This window comes from Vidua macroura, chromosome 1, assembly GCF_024509145.1.
Source record: "Vidua macroura isolate BioBank_ID:100142 chromosome 1, ASM2450914v1, whole genome shotgun sequence".
Lineage (NCBI taxonomy): Eukaryota > Metazoa > Chordata > Aves > Passeriformes > Viduidae > Vidua > Vidua macroura.
In genome coordinates this window covers 82,987,218-83,003,597 of record NC_071571.1, presented here as the reverse complement: position 1 = coordinate 83,003,597, position 16,380 = coordinate 82,987,218, and the positions used below count along the sequence as shown (strand labels likewise).

At 37.1% G+C, this 16,380-nt stretch overlaps 1 protein-coding gene across 3 annotated transcripts in view; it reads right to left on the bottom strand.

The window, feature by feature from the left end:
- Nucleotides 1–16,380, bottom strand: part of SEMA5A (semaphorin 5A) — a 312,341-nt gene that overhangs the window by 13,228 nt on the left and 282,733 nt on the right. For all 3 annotated transcript variants that reach the window (XM_053986784.1, XM_053986799.1, XM_053986790.1), the window contains 2 exons: nt 12,146–12,364; nt 2,713–2,883 (listed from right to left, as the gene is read on the bottom strand). In XM_053986784.1, coding sequence (XP_053842759.1) covers nt 2,713–2,883; nt 12,146–12,364 — 390 coding nt within the window. The remainder of the gene's footprint in view (nt 1–2,712; nt 2,884–12,145; nt 12,365–16,380) is intronic.

Here is a 16,380-nt window from a genome sequence, read left to right as displayed (position 1 = left end):
GAACTCAGCGAGCTGCAGAGAAGTAAGGCACCCAAGACTAACAGATGTATGACTTCAAATTGTGAGCTGTGCCATCCCTGGGAAGGTGATCCCACAGCTTTTGCATGTTTTTGTACTGACTCAGCTATCTTGCCTCATTCCTTTGATTTCTATATCTTCAAAGTATCTGAGGCTCTCTCACACCTCAGGCAGGCTCCTGAACTTGCTCCTCAGTTCTGTGCACAAGTTGTGAGAATGTAAAAGAGAGGGTTGACTGGAGAGGTATTTAACCTGCTGAACTGCTTTTCACCTCTAACATGGCAAGGCTTAATCATGACATGTCATATCTTCTTCCTACAGAGTCTTGGCTGGCCTTTGAAGCCAGGTTAAGATAAAGCAGTTCCTAAGAGATCCCTTGGTGAAAGCAGCACTGCAGAAAGATCAGATTAATCAATGTAACATTTAAATCTCTTTCAAGCAGTATTACACCACCATTTCTAAATGCTTAGCTGCTTTGTCCATTATTTGTACATGTAAGTTACCAATCCGAGGACAGAATGTACTTTCACCTCTTAGAAAAGTAGTAAATACTTAAGGTATAAAATACTGTTTTATGCAACATATTGCAGACACACTGCAACTGGTTACACTTACTGATAATCAGCCACTACTGATCAATACTGCAGTGCTTCCTTTCATATTGCTGTGATTGCATTTGAGTAAATTAAAATAAAAACTACAAACTCAGTGATACAGCTTTTAAAATGAAAGATGAAAACGGATGTGTTTTGCAGACACAAGGCTTTTACTTTCTTTTAAGTGCATACTTGAATACTTTCAGTTGGATTTTCCATTAAATCTCTATATCCTCAACAAATCCTTAGTAACAGGATTCCAGAAAGTTTAGTTTTCTGCTAGTTTTGTTTGGGAAAAAAAAAGAGGAGTATTTCAAATGCCAAAGAATCTTCGCTCTTTTCACAACTTAAGAAATGTTATACATAATTTCCATTTTTTGCATATTCATTTCTGTGCTGGATTGTTGTTCTCAAATTCCAAGTGTCATTACAATTCTCTTACACTGAGCATGTCATTCAAGCAGTGAATGTCAGCAATGGTGCTTTCAGATCTGCACACTCTTCACCTGGTCCTTACCCCAAGAAAATGGCTCTGCAGGCATTCAGGTGTCTGTCCAAACTTGATCTGTGAAGCACTGCGGTTATTTTTGACCCATACCCATGTGAAAGAAGAGCAGTAAAAACCAGTTTTGAAATCTATGATTGCTGCTTCAAAAACCTATGGCAAATTTTCAGTGAGATTGAAATATCAATAAAATATTACAGAATGTGAAAAATACATTTTAAGCCTCTGAAACGTTATTGTTTTATAAGGGTTTCCACTTTCTTGAACCAAGATGCATGAAACCAACCTCCTCCTCCATTCTGCATCTGTTCCAAAATTTGGGTCACAAGCAGGTCAAAATAAGATGAAGACATTATTTATGAATGTTTGCAAACTGTCATTTATAGGAAAATGGTGGTAGGAAAGAAATGCACAACAAGAGAAATAGCTACAATACTAGCACAATGAACACTCCAGCTCTGACCTTTCAAAGATGCCTTAAAGGATTTCAAGTATGCGACTTCTGCATACAAATGTACGATATTTGTCTCAAAAAAATCAAATAATCAACTGATTTCTATGCTTGGCTTTTTTTTTTTTAACCAAATTGGAGGGTTTTTTTTTTAAACCCAATCTGCTTTAATTTGGATAAAGTAGGTACTTTTATTGGGCTGGAAGATATGTAGTGCCTAGAGAAGGAAAGAATCATAACAAGTAACATAATTAATTCAAAGTCATGAGGTTTTTGCCCTCACATGCATAGCCTCATCATATGAGCAGAAAACTTTTGCTATGAAGTCTAGGAGCTCTAAGTGAAACAAGTAATACAGTATGGCACCAGAGCTCCTTCTTTCCTTTTGCTGTTGCCTGTAATCCATTAATCAGCAATAAATTAAAGTTGATTGGTTATAAAGTTTTTGGTTTTAATCTTAATTTCTCACATTTCATTAAAAAAAATATTTTCCTTTAATATGAGTCAAAGGGCAGAGTCAAAGTTACAGAAATAGACATGATCCACAATATCATACAACCAACAGGAATGCTGAGACATTTAATCTACTAAGCACTCCACAGTCATTTAAAAAGATCAGGTCTTTGTTCCTTAACATTCAAAGTTGAAGAAGGAGTTTACAAAGACCATGGAAGTTTTCTTTGTGTTTTATATGAAAACAGGGCAAATATTATCTACTTGAAGGACCTGATATCACCTCACGTGATAACATGTGTTGAATATTAACCTCAGCAATTTGCTTGCTGTGAATGTTTGGTGCTGTAAAAAAAGCACTTCTTTGTGATATTTTTATTCAAAGTCTCATAAACTATTTGCATGGTCCACTTCAAATATTACACAATTTTACTTAATCCAGATTCAGATATAGTAATTTAGATTTTAATTTTTAAAGAGGGAGGAAGGAGGTAGTGCCCTGTAGAACATATTCTGCTAGTACTTGATTTACTGTAGCATTGTAGCATGTAAGAGCTGATTGCGCACTTAATAAGGGAGAGAAATTATTTGCTTCTGAATAATAGATCAAGGACATTATGTTGCCTAAGTGGGAATGCCTTATTTTGTGGCTCATAAAGACCGAAGATGGATGGGCTGACTGGCTGTACCTGGACAGGGCTGTGTGTTGCAGAGTGCCTCCTCTGTGTGCAGGCCAAGGCAGATGTCCCCTCCATACGCTGGGGCTGGGTTTGTGCAGGAGCGCGTTCTCATGTAGTGCCCTCCTCCACACGTTGCTGAGCACTTTGACCAAGATGACCAACAAGACCAGCCTCCATCCACTGAAAAGACAAAGAAGACTGTATTTTTCCAAGCTGATGTGAGACATGACAGTATCCAGCAAATCCTTCTCATATTCTGTGGATCTAATTCATGGCCCATTGAAATTATTGGATATTTTTAGCTGCCACTGAAAATAGCTCTCACAAATTTAATCACGATGCAATTTAATTTTAAAAGGCCCTGGTATGCTAGAAAAGTCTAACAAAATTACTCATACATAAAAAACACTTCTAGTGGGTATCATAATATCTTTAAAGGCAAAAATATTTTTTTTCCTTTTCTCAGTTTTGAGGAAACAAAATACCAAAACTTGTTTAGTAGAAATATCATAAGCACAGATATAAATAGAACCTAGCCAAATAACAGCAACAGAAGGATGGAGGAATCCAGAATTTGTTTCTCAACCCAGGTGGATTGCCTTAACCCTACAACCCATTTCAAATGATCTAACACAATTGTAGTTTTGATGGGCCAATATAATGTTACAGTCTTAACACAGCTCTACCATAGATGTCAGAAGTAGAACAATATCAGAAGCTTAAGAAAGCAACACACATTGACAAAAAAGAGTTGCCACTTTAAGTTTCTAAAACAAGCTTTTGAAGAATAAATATTATTATTTACCTTCCCCTCCCTACCCTCTTTTGCATTTACTAATTGAAGTATGTCAAACTATTATCCGGTCAGAGTTTTCATACCATTCTTCTGAAATGTAGGCTGGACTTCATGGGAGACCCATTTATCATATGGTTTATGACACTTAGCCACTAGACAAGATTTAAATGAAAGTTCACCTCATTGCCTGCACCAGTCTGGCTCCTTTGAGCCCCTGTTCTTACAGCTACTGCTTCAGGATGTGTTTCTGGTATTTAGAGCTGCACTGAAGCCCATCTGCCAAAGACTTTGTATGTGTAGACACATGACAAAGTTGGATGTAACTCTCCCATGGAAGTAGTATTTTCTTAATTCATCTTCTTTTTTTATTTTTTTTTAAGAAAAGAGACAAAAACATAAATTTTCAAAATTTTCATATTCTACAAAAAAAAAAAAGAATTTCTTTTCAAACCTTTATTTAAAGCATTATCACTTGAATTCTTATGGAAGTAAATTACTTACTATGTTTTTTTATCTTCTCTGTTCAATTAATTAAATAGACTTTCAAGGGATAGTTTCTACTGGTTTACTGAAATGCTATTCCATCATTATCTCTTACCATAAAGAAAAAAGTTTACAAATCTTAAAAAATTAGCTTACAATGAAAATATCTATGTGGTATTTGCATTTAAATTCTCTCTTAGATGGAGATACAGAACATTAAAAAAAGTAGTCCTTTTGGCTTCGCAGGATTGCATATCACAAATGCACTTGGTGAGTTGAGTAGAATGATTTCTATGTAAAATCTTCAACAGTGAGAAAATGAGTAGGAGAATTTTGATATTAAAAGCTATACAGGCATTTTTATTGTCATTTCAGATACAGGTTCTCAACTGCTAAGCAAACAGATAATTCATTAATGTGTACCAAAGACTATTTACTAATCCTGTAACTGAAGTTGTTGAATATACTGCATTTTATTACCTGCATTGTTTATTTGCAACACCATCCTAAACATCAAGAAAGCATGGACTTGGCACTTCCTTGGTAAGAACTGTAGTTGTGAAAACTCTTGCAACTAATTTTCTGGACTCTGAAGGAATCCAGAAAATGATAGACAGGATTTCTATAATCTTGTACTATATTCCAACTATGCAATTTAAATAAATTATTTCCATTATTAAGGAATTCAATGATTGCTACATCATACAACAAATCATCATGCATGAGAGAGTTTTATACCACCCATCATAAATAAATACTGTATCTCAGTAGAGTATCTGACTTGTTCTCTTACTTATATTTTTCTTATTCATACTTTTCACTGGAAAACAAATATGTCTTTTTGCCTGAGATAACTCTATTAATGCAGTATTATGCAAACTCATATCAAAGAAAGCCATAGGTTATTTGTCTTCAGTGCAGATAAAATATACTGTGCAATTTTGTACCAATTTCAAGACACAGCATCTTTTATTCAGAACTTGCCTCTTTTTTCTGTTTTTTAAAATGATGTCAAATAAAAGCAGAAGCTGTTACCCAAGCTATTTATTTCATACAATATTAAGGGTTTAACTTTCCAGATACTCCCTTTTTTATTCTTTTTTTTTTTTTCTTTAATGTGATCTTTGACTAGCTCAAATGAATGATTAGAGGCATGTCTGCTGCAGCATACAGACCTTCATGAAACAGAATTGATTCTGTCTGAGATTAACTACACAGAACATAAATTGTGTGCAAGCATTGTCAGTGCATTGTTCACTGTAATGGAGACAGTGATCCCCAACACTTCCCTACTTATTTTCAATGGACCAGAGTGAGAATTACAAATGCACCTGAATTTTAAATTGCCATTGATCTACAGGTGGCCGAGAACACAGAGACTGATGTGACACCCAGGACACCATCATCATGTTCCACAACTTCAGTGATCATGGCTGGACTATGTGGCTTCAGGTGTAAAGGGAGAAGTAGGTCTGGGCAAGGTGGGATAGGACAAATATAAAGGTAATGCTAGATTTGATCCTAGTTGAGCTGGACAGTGCAGTTATAACTTTTTTTTTTTTAGTGACTATTTACTGACAGGCTGCCTCTAACCTTTCAAGGACTATTGTAACTACCTCTTTTATCTGTCCCCAGAACTTTTTCTTTTCAGCAACAGAGGATAATAAGGCATCATCATGGTTAAATAAGATCAAAGGAGTGGGTATTTACTGCTTGAGTTTTTACAAGACCTAAATAGAGCTCTGTGGTTTCTTTCATCTTTCTTTAAGTTGCTTAGCAACACAGCACCATCTGTTTTTTTTTTTTTCCTCCTTTTTTTCCTTTTGTCATGGAGCCCTTAATGTTATTTCTGCCTCTTATAGGAAGAAAAATACACAGCAGCAAGGAAAGTTCCAGTCACTACCATTTCTTTACATAACCATTTTGTAGAGATTTCGGACAAAAGAAAGTCATTAAAGTAGTTCCACAATGAAAGATTTAAAGAGTCTTTACATTTTCTGACAATTGCTGAGGTTGGTCCCTTTAGGAAGAAGGTACTTTTTAGCTAGGAGTGTGCTATCAAACAGTGCTCTTTCCTTTCGAGTAAAGCAAACAACTTTTTGCCTGCTGGTTGTTGTTGAGGTTAATAAGTATTTCTTCACTGTAATGAAAAAAGAACCACACCACAGGGAAGAGGATGTTCCAGGAAGAAACAGCGTACAGAAATGGGATCTCCTGAGGACAGGACAAAACATCCACACAACTGGAGAATTTCCAACAGACTGGAAAGTAAACTGGATAAACTTGTAAAACTTTGGGTTTTACAAGGAAGTGTGGGCAGACACACTGACCTCACCTGCTTTCATGAGAACACAGATAGAATTGCAGGCTTCTTTATAAACTGTCTGCATGTTGGGCAACCTACTTCTCCCTTCCAGACACGTGGGGATCATCCCATTCCACATCACTTAGTCTACTGCTTAGTCCCAGTCCTGTGGGATACTGCTGCATGTTTCAGGGTGGGAAAGGAGCAATTTTCAGATCAAAGTTTACAAAGGCAAAGTGATATTTCTGTGATATCTTTTATTCATAAAAGCAATGCTGGATGAAACAGTCAAAATAGTGCAATGCAGAAACGCAAGGCAAACAAATGATAAAAAAGAAAAAAAAACAATAACAAAATCTAAGGGGCCGCTTGGATTTAAACCTATAACTGAGATTTTAAGTCAGAAAACCAACAGTTGCTTCAATGAGCAGTTCATCCCTCTTCTTGCTGGCTACAGAAGCAGCCTAGAGAGATCAGTGCACATTATGAGAGGGGCTTCAGCCTCCATTTACTGGAATATTATTTTTCCTTCTGATTTATGAAGCTAATACAGGATAAATTTTATTCTTTTAAATACATTCTTGTTTTCTTGTGGCCAAGTGTGAGTTCAAAGAAAAAAATAATAGGAGGAAATGAAAACAATAAAGAAGAAAAAAAAATAAAACCAATAAAAAGTAACTGGCTTTAGGGGATGCATAAATAACTAAAATAGACTTTCAGGGATTTTTGTATATCTGAAAATCATTATTGCTATTAGCAAGTTTAGTGACATATGAATTTATTCAGATCTTCTCAGCTAAAATGTCACAACTAAACTAAACTAGAACTACTATAATAAAAAATCTGAAATGAGTAAAATCCCAAAATATTGTCATGAAGTATCAGAATTTCAAATCTAAGAGATGGCAACTATCCTTTCCATCTGATCCTCCACCATGCCCTGAGGAGAAGAGAGACCAGGAACTCCTGTAGCTCATGCTACTCAGTGGTGCTCACACAGCTCTGTTTCAAATGTCTTATTAAGGCACATCCCCATGTCCCTATGCAAAGGAATATAGTAGAAGGTAACAAGAAACAAACCAAAACACAAATGAAGAAAAGTTGTCTTTTTCTACAGAGGTAACTGAAGATATGTGCAATACTGCAAACTAGGACAGTGTTCTTTAGGTTCAGTTGTATTATTGTCAGGCAAACAGATCTTACAGTCAGCAAATTCCTGTAATTTTTGTAGATTTTCAAAATTTATCATTCAAACAACACTTCATCATCTATTTCTCTTCATAATGTAAATATCATGCAAACCCCCCAAGGATAATAAAACCCTGATATGACTGATTTTAGATTCATTACTGACTGCAGATTAGTAACTCGGAGAAAACAGAAATGTCAGTGAGCATTCACAGATCTTTTCCATAGTTACTGAGGCTGTTCAGTTCAGTTCTTGCCAGCTTAATGCTATTCACATCTCTGAGACATAAAAAAAGAGCTGAGGCACAGATTCAAAGCATAATTTGCTAGTGCAAAATAATAGTTCAAATTCTCCTGCCCCGCAAAGTAGCTTACCCAGATGGAAACAGTACTTTATGAACATGCCTTTACACTACTCTGGCTCATAAACTATTTCTGCAGCTGATTTGGGAGAGTGATAGTTAGTTGAAGGCAAAATTATATGAGTGATCATTCTAAAACTTGAACAATATGGACAAATCATCTTCCAGGACCTGAGTACAATTTGTGGCAATTTTCCGGCACTGTTCAATTTACTATTATATATTCAGCCTTCAAATACTATGAGCAAAAGGCCCAGTGACTGCTCCCAATCTCAGTGGAGCATTTACTACTGCAGAAAAAAAAAAAAAATCAGTTTCTCCCCTGCAGGCTTAAAAATTGTTTAATAGAACTCACTGAAGGCAGAGTCTGGATGACTTCAGTAATTTTTTGAAGTTCTGGGATCCTGCATTTAACTATCAAATTCTGTTTAGTAATATATTAGTAAGTATATTTAAGATGCTGCAAGTGTTGCAAGACACTTAACCAGACAAGACAGCCTTGTACACTTTGCTCCATGGGCTTTTTTCATTGTGTTAGTCCTTCAGAGCACTTGGTATCTTCCAGGATGACACTGAGCCCAGATTAATTCTTTGAGAAGCATTAAGTCCTACTGACTTTCAGCATGACTTAAACTCTGCTCAGTATATTTCTCTATCACTCCCCTTTGTCAGCAGTTTACATCATGAGAGGTTGATCCTGCCTGCAATAAGCAGAAGAGGAAGCAAAGCAGAATTGAGCTTGCAGTGGCAGGAAGAGTTCTCTATGGCTTCCATCACATTCCTGCCTGCTAACCAGAATATTTCAGGAAGTGTAATGACTGGGCTGGACTGTTACTAAATGGTTCTGTATCAGATGAGAGCAGGTGAAGCTGTCCTTACCCTGGAAGAGCTCAGGAAAATCTTAGACAGAATCAAATTCTTTACTGCAATTCTAATTCTAGTGCTATGGAAAATACCTTCAGGTCAAGGTCAGAAAAAAATCCCCTCACATTCCTTAGCCTTTCTGTCTCTTTCATTAAAAATTAAGAGAATTCAAATTTATTGGTGTGCTCCTCCAGTAAGAATTTATTTCCTTCCTACAAGGTCTAATTTATGGGTAAGCCTTATTCTGCAATAATATTTTACTCTCCCATGTCTCAAAAAAAAAAAAAAAATTACATCTAGTGCTTGCAAAGTTTTCCCTTCAGATTTATCTGAGATCTGATTTAGTCTCCTATGTTTTTTCTAAATTACTAGCAAACAGTAATTCTGTAGCTGAGGAACTTTGGGATTCCTTGTTGCAGGCTATGATACATTTAAATACTTCATTCATTCTCTATATCTTTATTTAAACTTGCTTTGCACTGAAAAGAAAAATAAAACTTGTCTCTAAATAAAATTATTAGATAGATTAGGGCACCACTTCTCGCTTCAGAAAGGCCCACCACACTTTATATCAACTGATCTTTTAAAATATTTTCAAATTCAAAGCGCAGTTTTAACTTCTGCTTTAAAATTATGGTTTTTAGTCTGGGGTATTGTCTATCTCATAAACAACTAGAGCCTCTACAAGAAACTTATAGGTGTGTTTTACTGATTAAAACAATTTCCTTCAAAAACTATAACAGTGAATAGCTGCAGAGCTTAATAAAAATACCTCTTCTGAAAACTTTTGACTAATTTAAACTTTAAAAAACTTGCCAAAAATTCAAGACAGCATTTAATTTCAAAATCAACAGCAAGGGCTGAACAACAAATCTAGCCCAGTATTATAGACAATCTGTGTCCATGTAATGAATGTATTTCAGTTACTACAGTATGGTGACACAATCAGGTATCTCAGAGCTTGTGAGCAGAGCTGGTACCTTACACCACACCAGTCATGTGCTTCAAAGGAGGCTGAGGGCAGTGTCCTATGGACAGATTCCCTTTACAAGGGAAGCAGGAGCCAGTGAAAAGTTCTAGGCTGCTTCACCTACTGCATATATCCCTGGGGGGGGGTTTGCACATGTTGGTTCAATGGTCTTCTAAATCTTTGATTTAATGAATTACGGTCAAACTACTTGAACAGTGCAGTTACATGAAACGGAATTGTTTATCATTTTATTATCCTGGAAAAAGCAAGGTGCTATTATTCCAGTCTGGGAACTAATGAATCAGATCATGCACTAGAGCTGTGCCCACAGGGAGAAGACTTGGACCACAATTTCCTAATTTTCCGAAAAATGTCAGCTCTCTGTTGGTTCCTTTCCACCTCTCTCCAATAGTCCTTCGTGTAGAAAACATGGACACACTTCACTGGTCATGCCTCTGCGCTTAGAAAGAAACATCATCTCTTCCCTTGATCTCCTTAGATGTTCATACTCCCAGAGAAGCTACAAAATGAGCAACTGAAGCTACATTCCTCCTTAGTTACAGCAAGAAAATTTCACCAGAAAGCACTGGCTGGTTGTGCCCAAGTGCCTCTTTTAGAACTTCAGTGACTCAATGGGTGTTTCCCCAGATCAAAACAGTGATCCTCAATAGAAATTCCCCATGGATCTGTGTAGCAGCAGCTCTCTGGCCACAGAGAGCAGGCACAGGCTTTCCCAGGCATTTTCCTGGGGAAGGTTGTGAGAAGATCAGAGAAAAGAATGAGAAACAATTCTTATCTCCACTTGCTGCACTGGTTGTTGTGCACATATGGAATATGTCATGGAGATTTGTTTACCAAAGGGTGATTTCTTAATTGGACATTGGATGGTGTCTGAATTGATTGACCAATTAGGTCAAATCTATATCGGACTGGCGGTAAGGGTTACTGGGTTTCTTATTTAGTATAATATAGTATAGCATGATGTAATAAAGCAATTGATCAGCCTTCTGCAATCATGGAGTCAATGCTAATTATTACCAAGCTGGGGGCCTGCAGCAACAGATCTGCCCCACCAGAAGGAGAGCTGGGGGCTTGAGTGCCTCAGGGCATTCAAGTTTTCCAGCAATCCTACTGTTCCTGTTAGCAATAAAACTGCAGAGAAATTTGCTTTCAGTAAACAGCTAGAATGTTCACAGAGCTGCTGGGTTTGTAGGCTGTGTGCCAAAAAATATATTGCTCAGGTTCAATTCAAGATGAAAACATGTTTTTCAAGAAACTGTGTCCTCCTGAGAGGGAAGTGTTTTCTGCACAGAACTTCTGCTTAAATTCTGATGCAAGGAACGGACAGTGACTGTTAGAGGGCTTTAAAAGCTTAGTGAAAGCATTCAAAAAGATTGGAAAAAATACTCATATTATAAAAAGCAATGTATCCATGGTTTCAGGAATACAGTTTTAATTTGAAACCATATATGTATATGTTAATACACATATATGCTTTAAAATAGTGGTACAGATACGTAGTACGTATATTGCCATAGAATTTCTTCAGGTCCACACTTGAATAAATGACAAAGTCTTCAAAAAGAAAAATATGAAGCACTGCTATACATAATTAATACAATTAAAGATGTATGAAAGCTTATTTCTAAATTTATTTGTTGCTGCTGGAAAGCTGAATCATTCAGTCGTCTTTCCTTCTTCCTCTCTGTTGTTTCTTACCTTGAATTCTCTCTTCCTAAACCAATATCACCTTCTTTTCTTCATGTGTTCTCCTATATCCTTCCCCTTTCTTTTCCCACAAAGCCTCTGCAAAGCTCAAAAACCGTTCAGTTTGAATGTTTCTCTTATGAAGGGTGAGATGTGACTGAAACCAAGATTTTTTTTCCCCCTAGGTCAGATACAACGATTTTTAATCCAAAGTAGTTCCTTGTAAACATATATTCTACTTGTAATCCCTTTCATAGAATAATAACTTTAAATTAAGGAGAAACTCAAGATTCCAAGGACAATGTTTATGGACTGCTTGAATAACCATCTAATTTGGTGATCAATTGTGAACCCTATTTGCTGGCAACTCTACACTTAAAAGCTAACACAGATTTAATGCCAGCAACCACTTTGATGAAAATAATATTTTGAGTTTAAATAAAGAATAGGCCAGATTCCAAGTCTTGCCAGAATTCTTATGTCTTTTTTCTTCCTATAAGTTTACATACTAAAATTATATTTTTACAGTCAGTCTCACTAGTGAAAAAAGATATAGGTATTAATACTCTTGATAAATTTATTGACATCACATATTACCCAAGTCCACTCACATTATAAAGGTAAATTTGAGCTGTAATTGATTCAAGAACCAAAACAAACCCCAAATTCACCACCAAATATTAAAAAAACCCAAACCAAATATGGAAGATATAAATTTGAGGATGACCTATTTTGTTTTAACTTCTTTCATTTCATTTGAAACTTACCTGGACAAGGCAAGATGTTGCATTCCTGGTACTCTAGAGATGGGCCAAGGCAAGGAAGTCCCCCATACTTGGGCTCAGGATTGCTGCAGACACGTTTGCGATTCCGGATACCTCTGCTGCAGTCACGACTGCACTGAGACCATGGAGACCAGGGTGACCAGGCACCATTGATGGTATGAGCAGAGTATCTTCCAGAACGTAGGAAGTCCCCTGACAATCCTAATAAAATAAGGATCGAAAAAGTAATACTGAATTAAAACAGTGTCTCATCCTAAAACAACGTTTTCCTCTTCAAATTTACTCCTAGGCTTCTAATAGTAAATAATATGAACAGAAGGGTCCTGTCCTTTAGCCTCACAATCCAAACCCTAGTTTCATCTCAAGAATCTTTTCTATACTAGAAATTTCATAATCACACAGAACTACAGTGAAGAGTTGGATCCAACACTTCAGTTAAAGCTTTATGGCCACACTGACTGAATTAGACAATTTATTCCACCAAAGAACGATAAAAATTATCTCTCTCCTGCACAGGAATTACTATCAGAAAATCTCCAAATATATTACATAGGTATAATTGCCTCTGTTTCACAGGAAGAAGGTGACAAAGGAGACAGGATTGAGCTTCCTGTGACCACTCATCGAGCCAGCTCCCCTGGTCCTCCTGCAGAGCTCCGCTTACTTCATCCACCCAGCCTGCCTTCACTGCTGCTGGCTGTGCACAGAGGCTCATGGGTATCCCATGCACTGTACTTATCCTAGTCATATTCAGACTTCAGGTAGTGTCCACTAATAATTCCATAAGGTCTAACAAAACTACTCTTTTGTGAAAAACAGTGTTTTGCCACTTCAAAAAACAGTTTATTTTCCACTGAGTTGAAGTGTTCTAAGCCATGATTTTCATATAAGCTATGGAAATCAGCCTTTTGCAGACACACACACCCTCCAGAAAATTCCTTTTTAAAATAATCATCTGGCACGTGAAAGACATATTTTCTAAGTAAGTTTAGTACAGAGAAAAGGCATTAGATTAAACAGCAATGGATGAAGTCTGCTATTTATCAGTGAGAGGGGACACACAGATCTTGTATACAGCATCCAACCAATAGAGCTGGATGTAGCCCTGGGTGAAGTTCTAATAATCTGCAGTTCATTTGAGTATCTCTGTCACTTTGCGGCTTGACCCTGCAGGTGAAAATACTCCCTCAACTGTACTAAGCACAACACTGAAATCACTCTTGAGTTGTAGCTTTACCTCTAAGCATCATTACTAATCATCTCCACCAACACTACTGGGATTTCCTACTGTTGCCAAAGCAGTTCACCTTTCCCAGTAGAAGCTTTATGACTGATGGACCAATAACTGCTGCTTTTATTACAAGTACTTATTTAAGTAGCTGTGATGAGAGAAGGTCCTGTGAATGATACTTCAGCCAGCACAGGATGTGGCTGGCTCTCTATGCTAGAGCTTCAGTATTGCCAACATAAGTACAGATGAATTGCATCAACAGTGAAGAAGTGCAGGGGGATTGTTGGCAGCTCTAACTGCAGCACAAATGTCTATTCTTAAGAAATTGTTTTGTGCCCTACCTACAGGCATAGGCACTGTGGAAGTATGAAATGGAGATAAAGAATCAGAAGATTTACTGAACGATGCCATGAAAACAGACAGAAATAATACCGTGAAGAGTCTTCCCAACAGCAGTCCTGCACTGAACAGGATCAGCCTTCTGCATAACTGTGATGGAAGAGCCTCTTATTTTCAGTGTCCACCCTATTTCTACCCATGGTTATCGCATTAGTAACACTGCCTAACTTCTTCCCCAGGAAATATGTTCACAATCATCCCAAAGTAGATGAGGGTTTGCATGTTTTTATTCAATGCTTGATAAAGTGCAATATTGGAATGATGATGCATTGACATAGAAATACTGGTAATAAGAAACTGCTGAAATTAATAAGGAAACAGCAGAACTGCAGTATAAAAATGACTAAAAATGGATAAAACCTTTCAGGAATTATAGAGGGTAACTATTTCTCTCCTGCTGAGCCAGATTCTATTACACAGATATTAAAAGCAGCATTTCAAAAAACATGACATACATTCAAATGCAAAAAAGGGAGCAAGTACAGAGAAACAGAATGTGAATTATGAATACAGGTCCACTTTCGTGCTCTGTGAGACCCTTTTTATACAATTTTGTATCAATCCAGTCATGGAAATTCTCACCTTATGTACACAGGGAGCTGTGAGAAAAAATAATAGTATATTTTACACCATAATTCTAAATCAAGGGGGTTTTTAAGTTATTAAATTAAGAGCAATGTAAATAATGAAAAAGTATTACTCAGACCAGACTGCCACTCATTCCATTCATAAATCACTGCAGGGTGTATCACTTTGTGCTAGTCAACCCATTACACAACTTCATAAGAATACTAGGATATTTTGAAGATATTTTTGCAGGATATGTGTAGCTTTTTAAGTCCTAAGAAAAACGTGCAACCTTATGGTATTAGATTTCTTGTGATTTAAATTGGGGACTGGGGAATGGAATCTTCTAAGGGAAAGCTCTAAGGTAGTTTAGCTCTGAAACAGAAAAATATTCCAAAGAATCTTTTCACTGTGGAGTTTTGTCTGCAGCAAGTGTTCCCATGAGTTTTCTTCTTTCCAAAGCATTAAAAAATTTATTATAAGGACTAGTCTTCTCACAGTTTTACAGTAGTTAATAAAGTGTTCATAAAGGGGCTTTTAGAATTTTCTGTTCAGACAGAAACTACACAATAAAAAATTAACATTATGCCATTAACAGCACGAAAAGTGACAAGATCAGTTTGCATTCAGGAAATACTGTTCTATATATTCCTTAAACAACATTATAGCCTTTTACAGTGAGGGGAAAAGGTACACAGATGAGGGGAAAACACTGGATATTACTTATCTCAACTTTACTATGGGTTTTAACACTGACTTCCATAATTTCCTGCTAGACAAGTCAACAAAGTATGAGCTAGATAAGTGGACAGTGCAATGTGTTGAAAACTGGCTGAGCAACTAGGCCCAGAGGACAATGATCAGCCATTAAGAGGACAGCTGCAGGAAAGTCATGAGGTTCAATCCTGCTTAACACCATCATTAATGACCTGGACAAGTTTGCCTTGACTATGAAGACCGGCTGATACACCAAAGGGTTGTGTCACACTTTGACAAGGCAAAGAGAAACCTCATGGAGTTCAACTGGGGAAAATGCAAAGTCTTGAATCTGCACAGGAATGACCCCATGCAACCATACTTTGAGGCAAACCACCTAGAAAGCAGCTCTGCAGGGAAGGATCTTGGGGTTCTGGATGAAAGATGAATGTGAGCCAGCAATGTGCCCTTGGGGAGAAGAAGGAGCTTGGGTTACTTTGGGAAGAGGTTTTCCAGTACGTCAAGGAAGGATCCTTCCCCTACACTCAGCACTGATAGAGAGTCCATCTGGGGCTCTGGACTCAGTTCCAGCATCCTTCAGCTGAGAAGTCCTGTTTATTAACTGAGGTGGTAGAGGGTATGGGGGGCAATATAAAATTAATCAAAAGATTACATTGTAGAACCTCAGGCAAAAATTCTTCAGGAAGTAAGTGTATATACAGCACCGAGTCCTAGCCGTATCACAGTTTACATCAAATTCGACAGGAGAAGGCATAAATAGAAAAGCATTGTAATCTTTCACAGCAAGTGGCACAAAACTGAAAATTCCAACTTGTCTCATTTAACTGTGGTTTTCTTGCTTGCCGCTTCTCTTCGCAGTTTGGACCACTTTCAGATTGCTCTGCATCCTACTCCAGGGACAGAAACCAGATTGGCCACCCAACAAAATCCAACATTAAGCTGCTTTTCTCAGCTTACTGCTCCCAAGATAAATATATGTAGTCAAACCAGGATGCAATGGCCAATGCCCTTGGCATGGTAGCAGTAAAAGTCTAGTTGCGAAAACAAAATCTTAGTCCCCCTTAATTAAAGCCCATCTACAGAAATACTTGTAAAATCTGCAAAGAGAACGATCAGTCATAGCATCATCAATAAACTAATGAACAGCTTTGCCAAGACTGACAGAACATCTGTAAGTCAAATTCCGATTCCAACCTTTATGACAGGTTCATCATTCAAATATTTTAAACTAAATGGTTCTCAGAAAGCCTATGACTGACTTAGAGCCCTGTGAACAGCTAGAAGCACAAATTCTGCTTACAGC